This window comes from Aplysia californica, unplaced genomic scaffold, assembly GCF_000002075.1.
Source record: "Aplysia californica isolate F4 #8 unplaced genomic scaffold, AplCal3.0 scaffold00175, whole genome shotgun sequence".
Lineage (NCBI taxonomy): Eukaryota > Metazoa > Mollusca > Gastropoda > Aplysiida > Aplysiidae > Aplysia > Aplysia californica.
Window position 1 is genome coordinate 214887 of NW_004797445.1, and position 22906 is coordinate 237792.

The 22906-nt window shown below is 40.0% G+C and overlaps 1 protein-coding gene across 1 annotated transcript; it reads left to right on the forward strand.

The window, feature by feature from the left end:
- Nucleotides 1–5564: 5564 nt before the first annotated feature.
- On the forward strand, nucleotides 5565–20916 carry LOC101864065 (proline-rich protein PRCC). Its single transcript, XM_005098206.3, has 7 exons — nucleotides 5565–6026; nucleotides 7969–8135; nucleotides 10383–10433; nucleotides 11513–12235; nucleotides 14975–15052; nucleotides 15830–16033; nucleotides 19533–20916. The coding sequence occupies exons 1-7, from the start codon at nucleotides 5741–5743 to the stop codon at nucleotides 19617–19619; spliced, it is 1596 nt and encodes a 531-aa protein (XP_005098263.1). The 5' UTR covers nucleotides 5565–5740; the 3' UTR covers nucleotides 19620–20916.
- The last annotated feature ends 1990 nt before the right edge of the window (nucleotides 20917–22906 follow it).

Genomic DNA, 22906 nt, shown 5'->3' on the forward strand with positions numbered 1-22906 from the left:
TTGGTGGTCTAAAATCGATAAGAGTAGGCTTCGGCCGCCACCCGGGCAAAATTCAAAATTTCCTACCAACGAAAAAGTATTAGGTGCGTCCCGCGCGCTCATATGACCTATACTAAACAAACAAACAACAAGAGCCTTAAGTTACAATATTAATTATAGTTCGGTCAAAAGTCGTGGCGCAACTTATCCTCAAATATCTGTATAACGGATGAGTCAATGTCACTTATACTTTGCACAGCAATTTGTCTAAATTTGTCTTAACTTAGCCAAATCCAATTTTTCCACAACAATTGAGGCTAGACTAAAAACTTTAAAGACTTTTTTTCATAAATTAATATAAAATATTACAAATCTCCTTCCCGACGAAAATAGAATTGTTCAGAGCACTTCCCGCTCCTCACACACAAATAAATCTATATGGGTTACGTCACAGCTCACCAACAATACTTTTTAGTAGCAAAACTAGTTACAAGAAATGAATTTTATAGTGAACACTTTATGAGCTGTCGATATGACTCTAAAGTCACCGATCATAGATGTAGATCTATTTTCCTGTAATTGCCAGCACCTGCCTGACAAATAGTTTCCACCTACAATACATTTAAGTTCATTTTTTTTTAAATCAAGCAAGAAGGATTTGTCCCTTATTTGCAGCTGTGCTTCTTAGCACGCCCCAATAAAATAGGCCCTGCTTGGAAGAAACTCCATAAAGGCTGTGGAACCTATCTTCCATGGCGTAAGAAGATCATAGAAAAAAAACACGCTGAACTTCAAAAGAATATGAAGCTTGCTGCGTTATTCATGCCTAGTCTTTCTTTTGTTAGAAAACTGATTTTGTGTGGTTTTATGTATCAGGGCTGCAAAACAAACAACGCAACACAAAACACAACAGTACAACACAACCCAACGCAAAACAAACATAAGATAAAATGACATAACACAACAACAGCAGCAATAATTGTGATAACAGCAACGGCGCCTAATTCTGCAACATTAGCCAAAGTTTCGCTCCCCACCTCCACCCCCCTTCTCTCTCTCTCTCTCTCTCTCTCTCTCTCTCTCTCTCTCTCTCTCTCTCTCTCTCTCTCTCTCTCTCTCTCTCTCTCTCTTTCTCTTACTCTTGTTCATACGTCTGTATCATGTAATGTGTATGCCTTAGTATGTGTGCGCCGGCGTATGTCTGTGGTGTATGTGAGGGGGTGGGACAGACCGAGAGAGAGAGAGAAAGAGAGAGAGAGAGAGAGAGAGAGAGAGAGAGAGAGAGAGAGAGAGAGAGAGAGAGAGAGAGAGAGAAAGAAAGTAGGACAGACAGACAGACAGACAGACAGACAGACAGACAGACAGACAGACAGACAGACAGACAAACAAACAGACAGACAGACAGACAGACAGACAGACAGACAGACAGACAGACAGACAGACAGACAGACAGCATGTTTTGATTCGATACGCGTAGGCGAGTGTGTGAGTTTGTTTTCCGCTGTCTATGAAGTCTCTTCCGTGCATCCCAAATCTTGTCACGAAAAGATTTCAGGGAAGTTCTTGATGAGAAGCATGCAACTTTCAATATCACCACAACTTCTAGCTGAAATCAAGAGCAGATAAATGAAAACTAATGATAGCCTTGATGCTCGATATATAGTCAAACTCTGTTATAGCGCCTACCCTGGGAGCTGGTGGTACAGCGGGGCTAGAGGTATAACAGGATAGCACTGATTGCCCTCTTACTAGCCGTAGGCTGGTAGGGACTAGATCAAACTATGGCTAGTCTTGACTCGTTTAAATCTGTCTTGTCGATTGCCATGTTGAGGAGAAAAAAAAGTAGAAACCAATTGCATGTACCGTACAGCTCCAGCTGAGCTTAACGTAAATTCAAATTTAAAATTTCTGCCGTATCATAAGCTAAGTTAATATGTGTCAAGGACCCTGTGGACGTATAGTGTTTTTAATTGCTACTGGTCAGTCCTTGTAGACTTGACTGTGAGTCCTCGCAATATCTGTTGGTCGCCAGGCTGATATCTGGCGACGACAGATATTTTGTCGACAGGCCGAGGTGGGGCAATCGTACTTTCTCCTGGAGATTTTAAAATTTCACTTCAATTTCTTTTTTAAATATTTGTCCAAAACTAGAAATAACCTCATTTTCATAATCAGCGCAAACCAGGAACAAATCAGCAATAAACGCAAGAAATAGGCCTAAATCGCAGAAACGTGTGTAGGAAAGAGATTGTCAGATATTTCTCTAAAGGGAGAAGGTTGTCATGACGCCGAGGGTGGTAGCGGGGATAAGATCCCTCTACCTAGAAATGCTCTCATGGTGCGCGTCTCAAATACCCTCTGACAGTCTGAGCCCAATTCCTGGCCTTCCTGTGGCAGAACTGTTTTTACTGACAGGAGACGAGGCGAAGGCGGGTCTCTGGCGCCCTAAAACCAGATGCTTCGGGCAGGTGGGGCTCGTCAGTCATGGTCACCTAGGAGAAGGAAAACTCCAACTTCAAACCTCCGCTGCCTTTCGGCAACACCCGCTACTGGAAAAGGCTTCGGGAGTAAACCCTGAGGAAAGATCCGGAGTCGGAGTCCCTAAGGCGGTTCGCTACTGTACACAGCCTTGTTCCGGCACTCCTGCGACGCCCTTGATGCCAAACTGTATCTACGTTTGTCGTTCCGCTAGATCCATTGGTGGCGTGGAGATGGGGCACATGCTGCCTGGGCATCAGTTGGTCCTCCATACACTTCTGCCCAGGCCTGCGCCCTGGAGAGGAAAACAGGAGAAAAGGTTCAACGCATTCCATATGCGCAGCTTAAGGCGCATCCTTGATATACAGTCGAGCGACAAAGTCACCAACGCCGAAGTTCTCACCCGTGTGCAGATCCCAAGTCTGTTTACCACGCTCCGGCAGAGCCGATTCCGCTGGCTTGGTCACGTGCATCGCATGCTGGCTGGAAGAATCCCAACGGACTTATTTTACGATGAGTTGGCCTCCGGAAAGTGAGCGCAAGGGCGCCCCCATCTTGGCTTCAAAGATGTGTACAAGCGAGATATGAAATCGCTCGATATGGACAATGGGAGGTGGGAGACACTGGCGCGCGATCGCGACAAATGGAGACAGCCGCTGCGAGCTGGTCTCATCAGAGTTGAAGCCCGACTGTGACAGACTGCTGAGGACAAACGCTGTCGCCGAAAGAACAGCCAGAGGCTACCAATGCAGGAAGACACCATTCACAAGTGCAGCCACTACAACAAGGACTGGCATTCCCGTGTGGGCCTGTTCAGCCACAGCAAACGCTGCTCTTGAACCTGAAATCTCCTACGGCGCAGATCCATAGTCTCATGAGACTGAAGGATGTCATACTAATGGGTGCCCATGCAGCGTGTATAGTGTGCACCTTTGGAGGCCACTTCACTGGTGGTATAGCGGGGCTAATTTGCATTAGTTTGAAAAGGGCTGTACAAGTCAGATAGTTGGCGGATGGCGGTGTGAAAGTACAAATGTGTTTGTGTAGACGTTCCTTTTCGTACAAAGGCAAAACCTGACGGAAATCGGAGCTGGCAGTATAACGGGGCAGGCGGTTTAACGAGGTTAGTTCTTTACATATTAATGATATAAAATTGGGACGGGTACAGAGAATTTGATATAACGAACTTGTGTAAACCTTTTGGAAGGGGTAACAGTATCATCAGGAATGAAACGCGATGAAAGGTCAATGCATGCCTCAAACTCAGAAAACCGGGACTTAAAGTGGGATAGACATTCATTCTGGGTAAAGTATTAACAATTTTTTAAGTAGAGGATTTTACGGCACTCGCAACTGCATAAGGTCATATGAGCGCCAAGGGGTGGGTGTCAACAGAGAACTCTTTACAAAGAATCAGACTTACTCTGCTCACCTCTCTAGCTTCAATAGCACAAGGTCTGCTTCGACTATCAAGGCACCCCGGAAATAGCAGGTCACAAGAGAGTGACAAACATACAAAAGAAGTAGAGAAAAATGACGATAGTAAGGATTTGGACAGAAAAAGCAGCAGTTCCCTGTTGTAGATCAGGTACAGTTATGAGCGTGACATGATGAATCAGCCCATTTACAATTCTGCTGTGCTTGAACGAGAAATGTCCCCCCTTTGGGAATGGCCTAAAGACACTACAGTCAGTGGCACTGCCCTTGGGGTTAGTATGAACAATGAATCACACAAGGAAAAGAAGGGGTGTGAGCGAGTGTGACCAGAATGGTGTCATTTTGTATTTTCGGAGAGGACTAACGATCCCACTTGAGTTTGCTTGAGTAAAGAGAAACACATCGATACATTTGTGGCCATTTAGTGCTGGGAAAATGTAAGACAGACAGACAGACAGACAGACAGACAGACAGACAGACAGACAGACAGACAGACAGACAGACAGACAGACTGACTGACTGACAGACAGACAGTTTAAGATGATGAAAGCGGAGTCTCTGTGCGCTCGCGCTGGATAGAAAGGTAGAGCTCGGTACAGACGTATCCAGTCCCATTCGATCTCAGACGCACACATTTACAGAAATATTCTGTTACTTGCACCCCATAATGTTGAGTGTAACTCCTCCTTGAGACACAGGAGTTGATAGAAGGTCTCCATAACGACCAAAAACTAGTCCAGACTGTACACCAGTACATATTATTATGTAAGTGAAAGAGAAAATGAGTGGTCGTGAGGATCAGCCACGAGAAAACCGGGTACGGTACCGGTACCAGGAAGTGCGTGAACATTACAAATCTTGTAGTGAACGAGTAAACACGCACGCAAGCACGCACACCCATGCACACATGCACGAGCTCTCACACACACACACACACACACACACACACACACACACACACACACACACACACACACACACACACACACACAGCGTGCAAGCGCGCGACTCACGACAGGAATAGGCATCACGGCTGCAGATAAGGAATACGTAAGTACCAAGGATACCTTTTTTTCCTATGACCCAACAGACGGGTGAGTACTTTTCGGAAAAGATGGAGATATCTAGACTGTCGTGAGATGAAATTTTCAAGCTTACTCTGAAATATGGGGGAAAAGGTGAGATCTAGCAATGAGCAATTTGTAGGCGCAATTTAATCATAGTATTGTAATCCTGTGTGTGGACCCAGGAGCGGTATAATTTAATAATATAATGTATGATTCAAATAAAGATTTTTTTTCTAACTATAGATCAAGACTTTCTTTTAAAACAAATTATTAAAATTTTTGTTTGGTCGCTGGCCTACAGAGAAGTAGAAGGAAGTGCATGCAAAGTTACATGCGCATTGTAAATAATAATAAACGAGCTAGATTCTAAATCTAGAAGATCTTTGTGGGCTTTTTTTTTTTTTTTTTCCTTTTTTTTTGGGGGGGGGGGTATTACCGTGGACAGATGAAAGCGAACAAGCTACTCTATCATTATTGATGTCTTCCCCCCTTTTTCCCCTCCATAGCCTATTGAAGTTTTGTTTTGTTGGTAGTTAATAAAAGAGACATTTTTTTAGATCGATGGATACAAAAAAGTAGAGTAGCTTCCCCTGGACAAATCAATGTGTACTTCCTGTCTTGTTTTTAACACTTGCTCCAAATCATTCTGCAACACTGTTTGTTGTTACCACTAAAATTGAGTACACCCTGCTGATGCTTGTTGTGCCGAGTGCTTTGCATTCGAGCAGGAAGCTAGCTCCTAAGCATTTCAAGTTCTAATAAAGGGATCCATTTTAGCCATGTCGCTAGTAGCATATGGTGCTAGTGACAACAGTGACTCTGAAAATGAGGAGCAGCAAGAAGAACCTGCGTCTCAGTCTCGGCAGAGTGAAAACAACAATAGAAACGTACGGTCCTCAGGGGTCATTAGCGATGAAGATGAATACGAAAGCGTCAGCTCCACATCTGTGGCAGCTTTTTCTAATTCAAAGAAAAGTCTTGGTTCAGATTCATTGATGGGTGCAGTCTCAGTATCTTCGGCTTTTGAAAACCAAGTGAATTCAACCTCAGTCACGTCTCTTGATGGTACGTAACTTAGGCTAAGTCGTAAAAGTTTTTTCTTGTGTAAAGATGGAAGGACTTCCATATCAAGTGACCACTATGAAATTTAGATTATAATCCTAACACTAACACTGGCCCTACCCTGAACATACTTCAAATCTTTACAATTTCCCTCCTACTAAGCCTGGCTTTCACGCTAACCTTATAATATTGGAGTCCGATATCTTTATACTCGGATCCGAAAAAAATGTTTTATATATTTTATTTATTCATACTCAGCTTTTAAGTGAGTTATGTGAGAGTATGGTAGTGCTGGGCGGTTCCGGCGAAATCCAGTGTCGGTACTTTCTCGGCACTCAGAACCGCCAGTATCAACTCAGTACCAGAAGTGGGAGTGACGCCTGTAGGTAACGTCACAGACTTCGCATTTTGCGTCTAACACCATGTTCAGCGCCGCCTGGTACTGACACCTCCTTAGGTAGAACCGGAGTTCCGGTATTGGGTACCGGTACCTGCACATCCCTAGTGTATGGAGGTTGCATATTATAATATATATATATACTGTCGTCAGGGGATTTTACGTAAAACCAGAATTAAAACTAGATCTAGAATTACCTCTACTAGGACTGTGTAATTGTGTCAAAAGTCAAAAGACTGCACTCTCATTGCCCAATGGCAGTGTCTGAGTACACGGTAACTGACAATTCAGGGTCTTTCCACCACCATTATAGCATCATCGTTACTTCCGCCACCATGTCTTTCCACATGTCATGTTTAATTTCATTTTGTTGTGTGTTATTCATAGTTTTTTTGTAATTAATTTTTTAAAATCACATCACACAAAATGGACAGCCATGGCCTCTTCCCCCAGCAAGCCGAGAGTGCATGATTGCTACGCGCAGTCTCATTGGTCTACATAATTAACTTTGCCCCCAGCAAGGTCAATTCAACTTGGTTTTTCTGTTCACTGTTCACTAATTATGCAGGGTGGGCCAGTTTAGATAGATCTAGTAACTGGATGCTCACATCTCGATTGTAATGGTCAAATCATTATAATCAAGAAGAAAAAATTCATAAACGCTGGAAATATTTAGGAACAAGGATTAGGAGTCGGGACAGACGCCATGCTGGACTCAATTCAGAATCCAAGTATATAATTTTTGTCTATTCAGACTCGAGTCCGAATATTTAGTCTAAACCTTCCTTACCTAGGCCTGCCTAACTTAATCCCCCCCCCCCCCCCCCAAAAAAAAAGATTATATAAAGTTTGTGTTTAAATGGCCATTGATTATAAGCTAGATGTCATAGTGGTTGCTTGTTTCGGAATTCCTCCCGTGGGGACCGTCAAGACTCAACTCAAATGACAGTCTAATGTTTTTCATCACACTATCTAGAGTAAAAGTAAAACTTATAGGCCTACTTGTGAACTTTCAGGAAGAACAAGAACATTCAACTGTCCCTTTCTTTGTAATCTATAGAGGCTAATTATGATAGGCCTGGATAGCTTAAAATTTGTTATTTTTTAAAAACTTTTTCAGTCGAGACGCAAAGGAAATTCTGTGCAAAACTCAAATGTGGTGCTCTCGCAGAAAGATGATAAAAAGCAGTGCCAGCCACAAAATACTACGGGGAAATGGAGAAAGGAACTGAGATTTAGTCCGAAGGACTACTGTCTAATACTTTATAATGATGTTACACTAGTCTTATATATGGCCAACTCTTCCCTAACAATGCTATAAATAATGGTTACAAAAAGACACATGTAGCTAATCATGTGTCTTGACTCTGAAAGCAGTAGTAAAGTCAAAATTTTTTATGAAGCACGGCTTGTTGCCTTTGTTTAAAATATGTGTGTTCCAGTGAGTCAGTATTTAAGAAAATATCTCTACTGCCTAATACAGTGGAAGGTAGATGAAGAGGTTACTAGAATTGTTATCTGTTATAGTAATAAATTACATTTTTACAGATCTTCCTGCTCCACAAGTGAGACCAACACTTAACGCTGATGCAGACACTGTAGAAGATGACCTGGAAGAAGAAGTAAAGCCAAAGGCCGCTGAAATAGCAAGTGCTCCAAAGCCACCGGGAAAAAAGAGGCAACCTGTGAAGATTACTATCCCTTCCTTAGATGAGGTAATCTAATCTGAAGTTTAAGAATATCGATAGCAATGCCCACCGAGCGCGTTTTGTTCTACCGATTTTTGGCCCCCGCCGCGGCTGGGGCGAACTAACTGAAAGGTTGTTGTCTTCAACTCACTCTCACGCCGCTTCTCGGGAATGGCTATGAATGAAACTTGGCAGCCAATCAGAAAAGAGGTCAATCTCGTAGTATGCTGTTTGACAACTTTGTACCCATCGAAGAAGCAGTTGAAAACGTTTGCGAAAGTGGTTGATGTGGTGCGCTTTGAACATTTTTCAGAGCTGTGATTTGTCAAACTGAATGATACGTTGTACACCATTTTTCTTTATTCCCTTAAACTTTCATGCTTCTGTGTTTAGCGGTTTTGGCATAATCTTTAAAAATGTGGGAGTAACTAAGGGAAAAGCGGCATTGCCATTTGCGCGTGCTGGGTGAACGACCGGCGGCTGGGAAATTTCCACTGAGTGACGTCATCAGCCATTGGTCGCTATGAACGAGGCCCCGCTTATGTGAACCGGAAAGGGGGGGGGAAGGATACTTGAAAACTAACGGGGGCCTTGATCACTTGCATTTGTGTTGCATTTTAGTCACAATATGATAGAGGTAGTCATTTTTATTTGCTTAATTGCATGAGAGAAGAATAGAAACAGAAAAGCAAACATCAAAGAAGTGGTATGACATTGTGTTTGCGTTATGAAAGCCTATTCCCCCCTCTTGGTAAAGCACACACTTGGACTCGTCCTGTTTGCTCTGTTTGGGAAAGTGAGGCATTAAGATTGTTTTTAAAGAGTGTGGTACTTTTTAGTCCAGTCTGGGAAGATAGTCCCGTTTATTCATTGTTATCGTTCACGCGTGCGCGAGTGTGCATGTGTGAGTGTGTGTGTGTGTGTGAGAGAGAGAGAGAGAGAGAAGGGATGGGGGTGGTAAATATCTGTTACATTTATAGTATGAGTTGTAGCCTACACATGCGAAATATTCCCAGGACTTGTAATATTATCTAAACGCATCTTACTCTACCACACAATAGGACACTGCCCAACAATGGATATATACTTAGACGATCTTATTTTCTATTACAAAGTGTGCATGCTTTTACTAGTAGAGAACTGGATTTATTAGACTAATAAATCCAGCTCTCTACTTAAATATTTGTGACAAATTGATCCAGTGCATTGCTTAGCAAGGAGGAATCTTTTACATTGCCGAGGTTCACTCAAATATCATGACTTTGGGAGAAGATATGACTGATAATCTTTGTAAATCTGTAAAGAACGCCACTTTTTAAACCTGTAAATGTCTTTACCACTCAAAAAGTAGGATAGATATAAAAAATATGACAGCCTGATTAGATTCTGCATTAAAAACTGTACTAGACTGCCGACTTTCATTTACATACTCCAAGAAATAGGCGAGCTATGACAAATATTGTCTCAAAACACACCAAAAACTGCCACATTTTTACCAAGAAACGACTTCATAACTCAAAAAGCAGGATAGCTATGAGAAATCTGAAAGCAGGACTAGATTCTGCACTAGCAAATGTACTGGGCTGCCAAGTTTCATTTAAATACTCCGAGAAATGAGTGAATTATGATGAATATTGTCTCAAAACTCACCAAAGAACGTCCCATATTTTGGGGTTTTTTCATTATATAAAAGTCTATCAAAAATTAATTGATTAAAAAATTCATATCTTTTTTGTTTATTTATGGATTTCAAAAATTCAGACAGTTCCATTCTCAATGGAGATACAGCGACAAAATGCACCCATTTGAAAACACTTTCTGACAAAAAAAGTTTTTTTGTGGTCATTGCTGCTAATATCAAAGTTCCCTTGTTTTGCATTTTTAGCTGATGACGAAAACTTAATGCGTCAAGTTGATGGTATTGTGAACTTCAAGTTGATCTACACTGATATGTGATTCTTTTTCAGACTACAATGAAAATTGCTGTAAATGTCACTTGTCCTAGACAATCACCTGTACAAACGATCACTTCCCACTTACCCTTGTGCTTTTTATATTATATAATTATACTGACACTGTCGGAGACTCCATTTAAAACATCCACTTTTCTCCTCAACAGTAGCAGTGGATGACCATCCTGGACAATTTTTATTGTATTTGTATAAGAAATTAAGGTTCTTAGAATAATTCTGTGTGAGTTTTGTTTCTTTTGTTTCTTTTTTTTCCTCTTAAAAGTCCAGCCTAAGGTAGTAATGAGTCTGTTTTGTGTTTCAGACACCAGAGGAAGTAAAGTCAGAGTCCAAGAGACCAGTTTCATCATCAACTGTAAGTAAAGAATTTATTTTTCTTCAAGTTATACTTTTAAAGTACCTTTTTTGGTATCAAATTTTAAAAATGACGAAATCATCTCTAAACGAGTCATTAGTCAAAACAAGTCAACCTATTTTGATAGTTCTTCATCTAACGAATGTATTACTGGCAAAAGAGACCTGCTTCCGGCAATTTATAAAAAAAGTAATTTGATTCGAAGTGGTCGTAAAGGTGAGCCTGAGCCACTACCAGCGACTCAGCGGCACAGCGGTGCCGACTGCGAGCTGCTGGGAGCGGCTTGTCGGGGATAAGGAGTTACTAACACACGGATAAACGTATAAGCAAGTTTTAATAATTATAAGTTGGGGAGAGAAACTTGGAAACATGTCATCTGTGTTAATACCTGAGGGAGACAGTTTTTATGTCAGTCAAGTGCCCCATCCTCGAAGACATATTATATAAGTATTGGACTTCTTCTCCAGTGACCTGTCACTATCTGACCCTGTACGAAATTATACAATTGCCCCGAAGAACTTCCTCGAATTGGAGACTGTACTTGGCAAGAATCTAAAAGACATTACCCCCTGCGCTGTTGGATGGATAAAGACAACAACAGCTGTATAATTGTTAAGTTAACGCAGGGTCCACCTGCAAAAGCTAGGAAGGAGACCTTAGTGGATGTTTCAAAGTGAACAGAGTTTAACCAGTGTACTTACATGGCCTCTCTTGCATCCTAACCATTCAGAGATAAGTTTTAGAATAAGACAGGATTTTTGTAGTAAGGTATTAATTTGTGGTAAGTTTGTTTCTGTGCTATTGTTTTTGTGGGGTTTGCTCTCCTTTATATATCACACGGATTTTGTGTTCTGGGACTAGGAGTTTACTTTATTTGATGTTGTTTGCTATAAAACATGTCCTGAGGGCTTTTCCTGCTTCCTCTCCTTTTCTATATTGCTTTTGTGCAAATCTTCCTTGTAAATTGCTTCCATTATTCTGATAGGTTGTTGTTGACTACACTGAATTGATAATACACCATACGCATGATTGTTTATTGCCTTAAAATATTATATCCAGGTGTTTTCGTCTCCTTTCAGACAAAAAATGGCCTATTCTCATTGTTACCTGCTCCCATGCATTCGGCAAAGAAGGAGATAAATAGACCCTTGATACCCCATTCATTAACAAAGAAGCCAGCGGCAGCGTCTAAAACCTCTAGCACAACAGCATCTTCGAAGAAGACCACAACAGGCACCCACACTAATTCTCGCAGTGAGGTAGCCTCTTCCTCTGATGGGTCTTCTAAACGTATGTCCCAATTTAATGCCTTGACAGGCTATGACAGTGACAGCGATGAAGACAATGAAGATGGCAGCTCGTCCTCAAACTTTTTTTCGTTAAACTCATCTGCACAGAAGAATTCCAAAGACAGTATTGCAACCAGTTTGTCTTCTTCGTCTTCAAGACTTCAAAGTGAAGAGGTGTCGAGCTCTAAATCAGACTCTAATCTTGGTGCAGGCAACAGCAAGACGTCTGGGCAGACCTTAGTGACTGATGTGAAAGACAGTGAGGAGAATGTTCCTGAAGGCAGCAGCAAAGAGGGAGGGGATGAAGAGGAGGAAGAAGCTGAGCCAGAACCTGAGCCAGGTTCCGTCAATGATGCCCCGTTGGACTTTGGAAGTGTGAACAGGTTGAATGCGTGGTCAGGTTCCTCGTATGGCTTCCTCAATCCTGTGGGTCTGTCTGGTCCTGTGGTCCCATCTTTTCAAACTCAGCAGGCTATGCCCTCAAATTCCCTCTACAACTTGGCTAATGCCGAGGTAATCATCAATTTAATGTATTAAGTTATTTTCTATAGTTGACCACGTCAATGTCTGTTTGTGTGAAATACTGTCTTTGTTCTACGTAATAGTGTGTAGTGTGTTTGTAGACTGGGACTTTGTGCTACTGCAAACTACCAATAGTGCCATCAGTGAAAGTGGCAAATATGTGATTAGATAATGAGAGTCTATGCGAGAGACAAAAGACTGGTGTGTTATGGTAGAATGAAGTCATGCAACTCTGAAAAAGACTTCAAAGGAAAATGGGTTCATGCATTGACATTGTTGTTTATTTGCTACTACATTATAATTGGCTAATAGGGCCTAGATAAAAGTGTACACCAAAGGTCATTTGAGTCACTTATGGTTTCAGCTTTGCATTATGTGCCCTCTGATAGATTATGGAATTTGTTGGGTTTTTTTCCGATGCTGTTTACCAGAATGTGTTTTCTGCTTCTTTACCATTTTGTTGTCAAGGTACAGATTTCTGCGGATTGTCTTGAACTGTTCTAAAGCTGTATTAATCTTTTGCAGTGAAAATTTCTAGTCAGTTTGGCTTAAAATCGTTTTAAAAATTTAATATTCACTGTCTTTGCAATTTAAGTGCTTGTCTTTCCAGAATTTGCCTTATGTCATAGTCAGTATTCCCTCATGATTAAATTTATGCCCACACCCATACACCCACAGACACACTCACACAAATAAATTATATATATATACAGCGAGAGAGAAGTTGATAAGGGGGATGGGGAGGACATAAATTATGTAGAGGATATGGTTGTTATTTAACAGAGAGAGAGAGATATATATATATTATCGTATAGATCAGGTATCACCAAATTCCAGCCTGGGTGGTGAGCTTGTGTGGCCTGCCAGTGCTACCATGACCCACGTGAGGGATAAAAGCTTGGAAGATGTGTTTGTATACCATGCTGAGGACTTGGTCATGAAAACTGTGGCGTCTGTAGCCTAGGCGCCTAGTCTATTAGCTATTGGATTTGTGATTGTGATTTTGCGGGCTCTGAGATTCAAGGCTTACCTTGGTATGAAAGTGTGTCCTTAGGAATGGCATTTTACATGAATTTTCCTCCAATTCACGCAGGTGTGAATGGGTTCACAGCCCTAGCCAGCGAAAAATCTTGTCAGTATGTTACTGTTTTAGCACTTGTAAAATGGCAGTTTGAACTGTATGCTTCCAAGGAATTTGAGATTGTTTCAGAATGTTACCAGGTCTGCTGGGGTAATAGAATAGATTGTAAAGCACATAGAGCCTGTTGTTGAGAGGGAATTTGCACCATATGCACTGTTTATTATAAATAATGAAGTCATTTCATTGTATTTCTCAGTGCAAATTAAACATGCTTTATTGACCCATAACTTACAGCTAATTTTTACATTCTTGCTCAGCTTTAATGTGACAAATCTTTCATTTTACACGTTTCCTACAACTAACAGGAATTCCTTGTCCGTCCCAGGTCACCCAAAAATATGTGTGATGTCTTTTTTTTCTGTCTGATGTTTTTTGTTTTCTAATAAATCAATAGGTTGTTTGTCTTTTTTTTTATGTATTGGATGTATTTTATTGAACCAAATTGTCATCTGGCCTGTGCTCGGCTTTCTTACTGCTATTCAGCCCACTTTGAAAAATGTAGGGTATAGATAGAGGATATACAGTTGAACCTGTGTAAGATGGCTACGCACTGTATAAGCCAGGTGGCTGTCATACACTGGACTGATCAAAATGAAGAAAACAAACCATTTATTTTTGAGGTCTCAACTAGGGGTGGTCACAGGCTTAGGGCTGCTGTATGGATAATTGAAATGGGTTTTTTCTTTTGAAAAGAGAGGAGCGGGGGTTATATTTTTACTATGGTTTCGTGCAAGGTTAAAACAAAACAAAATGTGTTTGACAAGGAAGACTGAGTGCCAAAGTCAAGGTGACTGCCAGGCCCCAGGAATATAGAATGTGTGCTGTCATTGTTATGTAACATTCCGCTGGTAAATGATTGAGCCCCCCTCCTCTGGAAAATTGAGAAGCCAGGTTGGCAGTCGCCCTGCAGAATAAAACAAATAAATTGGTAGTCACTACTCAGTGAAAAAGCAACTTTTCTTTCCCAAGTTATTGTTGACGTCCATTGTTATGGACTGGGTAGGCCTAAACAGTGACCTCTCATTTCACTTACTTATGAGTTGTCTATGAGTTGTGGGCGAGGCTTATAGATTATGATGGATCACACGCTTCCTCACCAGCAGCTGAACATTTATTGTTACTAATAGGTAAATTTGAGTAAACATTTAGAGCAACCTAAGCAACATGATCATTGGAGGGACGAACAATAATGACAGGTGAATGGAGTATGACATCTCCAGGGTCATCACATAATTTATGACAAAGCACCAGGCGATGCGAGATTTGCATGGCCATCTCACTCAGACAGGTAATTTTGGTTGTAAGTTGATAAAATATGGTGGCTGCGGTTGCCTTGGACAGGTGACCATTTTACACAGTGAAATTGCATAGATTTGTACAGATGGCTGTCATGGCAGGTTCGACAGTATATATATATGTGTTGATCTGTCATTAATCTCTTCAAACTAAAAATATTTTAATTTTTTTATAAGTGATGTCTACTTTCAAATGCTAGAATTTATTAATCAGATGGTAAGGTTGCATCTTTTTTTTTCTGTTTTTATGCTTAGCTATGTGGCTTACGCTTTGTTCATCATTTTTTTTGTCAGAGTGCTCAAAGTGCTATTGATGATGAGTCTGATGAAGTGCCAGGTGATGATCTGAAGCAGTTTATGAGTGACAAAGAGGTATGTTCTGTTTACTTCCTCAAGTGGCCAACAAGTTGACAGAGAGATAGTAGTACTGGTAGCCTGCTTTTGAGGCTTTACGTCCTGACACTGATCAGATATACACTACTGGTGCACTATTTACATAACTAGGCATAAAAGCTTTATGCAAAATGTTAACCTGTTAAAGTTCAGGGACTATTTGTGAACTTCTTACCATAACATACCAAAGGAAAGGATGAAAGAATTTTCTTCATTAGGGGAGGGTGGACTAGGAGGGGCCCGGTGTACACATGTACTGCAGTACTAAAAATAGCCTTTTCTTAGAAATTTTCTAAGCAGTTTTCTTAAACCGTATTGTTCTTGCAGTGAAGTCGAATTGCACACTGATAAAGTAAAAATGCTCAAGAAGGATAACGGTTTTCAATCATGCGTAAATGTTAGTTTAAAAAATGTTCACTTCACAACAGGTTTCCTCAGAGCTGGACTCAATTGAATGTGTATCTGTTCTCATCTATACTTTACAAGAATAAAGCAGGGGTGTTGATTTTATTTATATTTTTTCCTTCATTCGCTATAGGGTTGATTAGCTCCTGAAGTTGTTTGATTTTATTTCTGTCGTCATTGGAGTGCGTGTCTTTTTAGACCACATAAAAGGAGGATATTTGTTATAAGTAAATACTCACTATTTTCACAATACTGCTGGGTAGCAGGGGTTTGCTTTATCTCAGAAATTGTTCTTTTTACTTTTGTGTTTAATGCGTCTAATACAAATTTTTTCTTATGGTATCTTTTCAGTTTCAAAGATTCCAAGGGAAGAGAAAACGTGGCATGGAAGAGTCCATCAGCTTTGTTGATGCTAAAGTTGACGACTATGTGGATCCGTCTGAAGTGTCAAAACACCTGACTGAAGAAACAGAGTATGTCTCAAATAAAAACAAGGACAACATGCCCACATCTCAGCAGAAAAGGAAGAAGCAGATTACATATCTTGCCTATCAGGTAACATTTCAGCTATGTACACTTTATTATCTCCAAGCAAAGGGGGGTAATATCCAATATATATATATATATATGTGTCACGACGCTGTGGAATCGGGCGCTCGTCTATTTTTGAGTATGTGGAGTTACGCTGAGAGAGACATGTCAGAGCAAAAAGTCCAAGATACTCAATAAAAATTTTCCCAACATGAGAAAACTGAAGTAAGGTCTTCTGCGTGCGGCAGAAAGTGCCTGCCTGCTACACCACAAACACAGATGTAGTGTTATGATAGGTTCTACTTTTTTCCTCCTCTATTGTATGGACAGAAATTCAGTGTGTGATGTTCACCAGCTTATGTGCTGCAAAAATACAATAGAGCATTTCAAAATGACCACCTAAGCTTGTAAATAACTTGTTGCCAAGAAAGGTTACCAGTTAAAGATTAATAGCCCATGTTTGCCCTTTCAAAGGCATTTACAACATTTGTCAGTTTTGCATCCAGCCATCAACAGAAGATGTCATTATGAAAATTAACTTCACATGTTAATATTGTTCAAAGATGCTAACTTATGGCTTGATCGGGAAATTGAAATAGATAACTTTAGCGGAAAATAAAAGAAAACGTGTTTATTTTTTGTCATTCAAGAGGTGAAATGTAGTGGCCTCATAATAAATCCAGTGAGAGATTGTGTCCACTCTTATTTGTTATAGAGACAAAGATAAAGGAAGACACACATGCTAGTTGTTGGTGGGAGTTGTAGTGGGACCAATTTATCTATTCCTGGCAAAATGTGACCATCATCCATCGTTTTGATTTCTGAAGTACTTCATAATTTTTCTTTCTGTCATCTTTTTTTTCTTTCTGAGCTCTGTTATATAATAATCATCGTGTTACTAACATTTCCCTGTTTAATTCAGCTGTAGAAAGGAGAGAGGCATTAATCAATGTATTTTGCTTCCTTTTTTGTTGCCCACACAAGATTTCAGGGACTGCTAATTGCTAGTTCTTCAACCCCCAGAGTTACTCTATTTTCCTACTTGAATATGATAGTCTTCTGCCCTTGAGGGTCTTTTGTTCAATTTTCAAAGATCTGTATTATTTCTACTGACTACACATCAGTTGGTTTAGGCAAGGAGTTTTAACCCTATCCGTACGCCGTGGGGTCATTTTGTACCCCCGGGATTGTATCCTTCACTTTTTAGAATACTTCTAGTACGAAGATCTCTTTGAAACTTTCAGTATTTCTCAAAAAGTTATTTTGACAGACTGCTATGCCAAGCGTACGGATTGGAATAAGGAGTAAATTTCCTCTTTGGAAAGTGGTGGCACAAAGGTCCCCACTTCGTTTGAATTATATGAAAACACGACAAACGGATAGGGTTAAATATTTTGCCGCAGCGTTCTCTTGGGCAGGCCTGCTCTTTTTCTGCTTATTATAATCTACTACTACAAAGTGGCTTTGTGGTTGACAGCATGCACATGGGATCTATTACTTTTTTCCTCATTCTACTCATACTCCAGAAAGATCAGGTATTTTGTCCTACCTGCTTTGGAACTTTAAATTTAAAGTGTAGGCATTCTGGGTTGTGTGTGTGTGTGGGGGGGGGGAGAGACACAATGGAATTCACCCCCTGTGACATCATACATCATAACCCTAAGTGCCAGAAAGTTTGATCCTGAATTCGCCCCCTGGTTTGTAATCGAACAGTTTAAGTAATGACAGTTGTAGGGTATCGGAACTGATGATCATTCATGTGTGTGTGTTTGTTTTTTTTAAATTTGTTGAAGCACAATGTTATGGTTACCTCTGCTAGCCACAGAGGGGTAAGAATTGGGCTTCAAGCTGGATGCAGATTCGTTGCATGTCAATGATTAAAATTAGATAAAAATCAGTGAGGACGGAGAATTAGATAAAACATGCATTTTTAGAGGAACAGTTTAAAATTCATTCTCTTGACAAAATGTACAACGGTGATTTTCTTTTTCGCAAATTCTTCTTTCACACAGCTCCAGTTTTGTAGTTCTCGTATCTCTTCTTCTCTGTTGTTATGGCACTCACCAAACTTCTACTACCATCCTCACATTGTATGACATATGCCTGGGCATTGTTTGACACCTAATTCGCCCACCTCCACTGCTCCAGACTTAGACTGAGCACAACTCGCCCCCTTCCCTACTCGCACATTTTTTTTTTTTCTCGTGTGACTCTTTGTGTGGGTCAAGGACTTTAGAATAAACCTCTTTGGTGTGGGTGGATCCAGCTGCAGTAGTAGGGAGCATTAATTTCTCTGCTACTGCCTCGTTTAACCGTATTTGATACCAACGCGGGGCGAATTCAGGATCCCTCGAGGAGATAACGTCGAAGTTTTCCAGTTACTATTTGAGCACAGACCTTCAAATTGCACCAAGTACTTGCATAGTAACTTAGTTACCTCAAACTTTTCCTATGATTGAGCACAAGCCTTCATATAGCACCAAACACTTGCATAGTAAAAGTAACTTAATAAGTATAATCCTCTTTTCTCTAAACTACCTCCCTTCATTCTTGTATTGATTACATAGGAAACCTGATGTAACAGGGATGGTGGGACCAGAGAAAAAGTCCCACCCCCCGGGGCAATGCCACTGACTGTAGTGTCTTTATGCCATTCCCTAAGGGGGGACATTTCTCGTTCAAGCACAGTAGAATTGTAAATGGGCTGATTCATCATGTCACGCTCATAACTGTACCTGATCTGCAGCAGGGAACTGCTGCTTTTTCTTTCCTAATTCTTACTATTGTCATTTTCCCTCTACTTCTTTTGTATGTTTGTCACTCTCTTGTGACCTGCTATTTCCGGGGTGCCTTAATAGTGATAGTCGAAGCAGACCTTGTGCTGTTGAAGCTAGAGAGGTGAGCAGAGTAAGTCTGATTCCCTGTAAGGACTTCTCTGTTGACACCCACCTTTTGGTGCTCATATGACCTTATGCAGTTGCGAGCGCCGTAAAACTCTCTACTTTTAAAAAAAAGGGAGAGAAAAAGTCCTGTTATATCAGCTCCCTGTTAAATCAGAAATGCAATGGAAGTAAGCTTTATGGACTAATCCAGCTGTATTTATTCATAGGTAGTTTCCCTTGTCACTAGTACCAACAAACAGGGGTTTTGGCCATTGGTAGGCCTGTGCATACCGAAGTCTGCAGCACACAGCAGCCATCTCTGGCTTCACCCTATGCTTGTGCTTGCAGTATTAGCAGCAGTAGCGTGGCTTGCGTGTGCTTGCTCAATCACTGCGTTTCTCTCTCTCTCTCCCCCTCTCTCTCTCTCCCTCTCTCTCTTACTTTTTATACATTGTTAACGAGCCTTTGTCCCTGCTATAACCGATTGGTCTCCGATGATGCCCTGTTATGGCCGATAATTTTTAATAGAGACAAAGAGTAGGAAAAAACGGGGATTTAAAGAATCTCTGTTATTACCGGGCCTGTTATATATATATATATATGGTTTCCACTGTACCTGATTGACTGATGTTTTTTTTCAGGCCAAGGAGAAAGAGCTGGAGCTGAAGAACACTTGGGCTCAGAATAAGATGACAAAGAAACAAACCCAGTCCAAGTATGGCTTTTGATCACCACCTGCACTTTCTCTGCTGCTGCTAGTTGAATTAAGAAAAGGAATAATACTCTCCGATGAGCTGTGTCTGATGTTCACATGCTTTTTTCTTGAGGAGGCAACAGGATGTTGTGAAGTACGTCTTGTATGCTAATTCTTTGGCATACCGATACTTGAAAATGAACTGATTTGAACTGAATCCAATGAAGTACCTAGAGCTTGACCCCCTCCCCCATTTTCTTTTCAAAATAGGTATTGTTTTGTTAGCAGGATGTGTGCGACAGCAGGATTATATTTATGAAGTGTGGTCTGGTGTTAATAAAATTGTAGACATTTGTCTAATGTAGAAAAAGAAGGTAATGACACTGTTTGTTGGTGAATAATGCTGGCTGTGTGAGAGATAAATGTATGGTGAGTAAAGTGGACTGCTTCCTATTATTCTTCTGATGAACACCCACTCCCACTCTTTTATTTTTAAAGTTAGAAATTTGTTTTGGACTGAAATTGAAATGTTTATGAATATTGGTTTTTTTAATATTCTTATTATACAGCTGGTTAGTTGCATGTGTGGTTTGTTACCTATCTGTTACCTATCTTGGCAACGTCACATCAAGAGTATTGCTCTTTGCTTTACTTTTTGTCCCTGATATTTGGTTCTGTTCAGAAAAAGCAGGAGAACATTTACTGCACTGCTTTGTCAAATTAAACGACCATGCTTTAGGAGTATGAAGCAAATGAGTTATCATAAATAATTGTTTGCTCTAATAAAGTCTAATTTGTACTTTGTATAATTTTGGCTGGGTAGAAAAGAAATGGATTTTATTGATACTGTGTAAATCTATAGTATTCCTCTTTTGTCGTTTCAGTTTTTCGTGTTTACATCTACTCCTAGTTTTATGATTTGGACACCAATGATGATGTAGATATTGGGTGGGTTTTTTTTCATATTTATGACAATTGCTGGAAGAGAATTTTCAAAGGTTTGCAGCTGTCCTGTTAATGATAGTGTTACCCCTCAATCAACTGGGCTCCTTTCTTGATAACAATTGCATGGACAAAGTGTATCGTTTTATTAGTTTTATCAACTATCTGGTTATTTTCACTCATGTGTACATAAATTCATCCAGGTTGACTGTATTTGATGGTGTGACTTTCTTCATTTTCTTGTCAAGACTTAAATAATCTGGCTGGGTTTTACAAGCCAGTGAAGAGTGAAGATTCATGTATATATGCCATTGCATGAAAGAGTTGTTGTCATATATTGTTGGTTCAGTTTGAAGAGGAAAAAAAATAAAATAAAAACGAAGAGCGTTGTCATTGTAGTTGGGTTTTTTTTATAAGTTATTCCTTTGATTTAGCTTTCCATTTTCAGTATTGTTTTGCTCTGAACTTCATCTGGTTCAGTGCAACAAATAAGCTCAAAATTTAGAATTTAATCAGCTTTAAAATAGCGAGTCACAATTTTTAACTGGATCACACTGTAGAAAAGCTGACTTTTAATCCTCTTACTGGCCTTGTGATGTTTTCAACACCCCAGCAGAATGACTGAAATACTTGATGAAAACAGGAATCAAACTTGGGTCTCCTGCATGCAACAGCGAAGCGCCCCATTGCTACCCCACAGATGCCAGTCCGGATTCCGCATTTTGGAAAAGGATGTGCTTATTAGGGCTACATAATGCATGAATAATCAAACATGTCCCTTAAAATAAGTTAAAACCTTATTTGGGCCACCCATTTCTGGCTACAGTAATTGATCTCTAGAAGAACTGAGAAGTTAATTTCGCTTTCCCATTTCTACATCTTTCTCAGTCAGTTCAGTTGTGTTGAAAAATTAAATTTTATGTAGGCATATATATCTTGCAACACAGTAATGTTAAATAAATCCACTTTTGAACAATTCAAGGAGTACCAGTACCAAGTAATACTTTTACTACTTCAGGTATACACAAATGTGTAGCAAACAATGTGGTGACCGCCAATAAATCATTAAAAATATGTTTATTTATGTTGGTTTATTAAAAGTAAAATATATAATCTGTTGTGTTATGTACATGATATAAAACAATCAATGAGAACACATTATTACAAGTAATACCGTAGTAAAAGAAAAAAGTTTGCAAAGTGCCATATCAAACAGGGTCCTCTTGCTTTTAAAAGCTATTGCATTAATAATAAATGCAAAGGGCACTGACGAAAAGAATGTGCTTTGAAGAAGGACCAAACCCACCCTTAGTAACAAACATCACTCACTATGGAACTGACCACAGAAAAAGATAAATGATAAGTAGACTTCAGGGTGTTCCCTTTTAGGACTAAAGGATTATAATACATGACACATCTCAGTCAAACAAATAAGAGCATCTTTCAAGGCCTTCTCAATGGTCACCACCGATGAAAGTCTGGGAACTGCCCTTCCGATATTCTGAACAGTATTCTATGGTAACACAAAGAGATTGTAATCTTAAAAGATTAAAAACATGTCACAACATACAGCTATGTCATCTTAAACTGAACATGGTTCAGGGTAAACCGATACAAAATGAAATCCCCCCCCCCCCCCCAATGTTTTTCTTCTTCTATTTGAGCAACATCTCTAAAACAAAAACCTGGGCAAACTAAAGAAAATCTGGCAGTCCTGCAGATTTAGGTTTAAGTGGACTCCACTGTAGGCCCAACATGGAAATAGAATGAAATTGCTTAAAGTAGTAGCAAAAAACCAGTTCAAGGGTGGAGCTCTTAACCACCAGTAAGAGTGAAAAGAATAGAAGAAGAAAGGAAAGAATACAGAGATAAAATACCAAGAAAACTAACTTGCATGTGTTACATGCATCTGAGCAAAGAAAGGTCCATTCCACCATAAGAGGGTTATACCTTGTCTGGGAGAAAAATGGACTCATATTTTACCCACAACTTACCTGGATTACCACCTGAGGTCAGCTATGTGTTGGAAGCTACAGATTTGAAATGACAGACTGAGATATCCTCGATTGACTATTATCAACAAAGCAAAAGTTTCTTCTTGTTGTATATGTCAGTTTGCTTAGATTTAAGAGAAACAAAGAAGACTCACAAGGATGTTCATTTAGCATTGGGCAACAGTAAGATAAAAAGATGGGAAGAATTTCCCTGAATCGGAGACATTTTGGTCAAAGTACATATATATATATAATATATATAATAAAATGACTGTACAACCTATACATGCACAGAAAAGAATGTAAGTAGGTAGGATGCTGAACAATAAAATGAGACCTCAATGATCAAGCAGGTGCCCTGCTGAACTCAAAGCAAGAAGTTTTG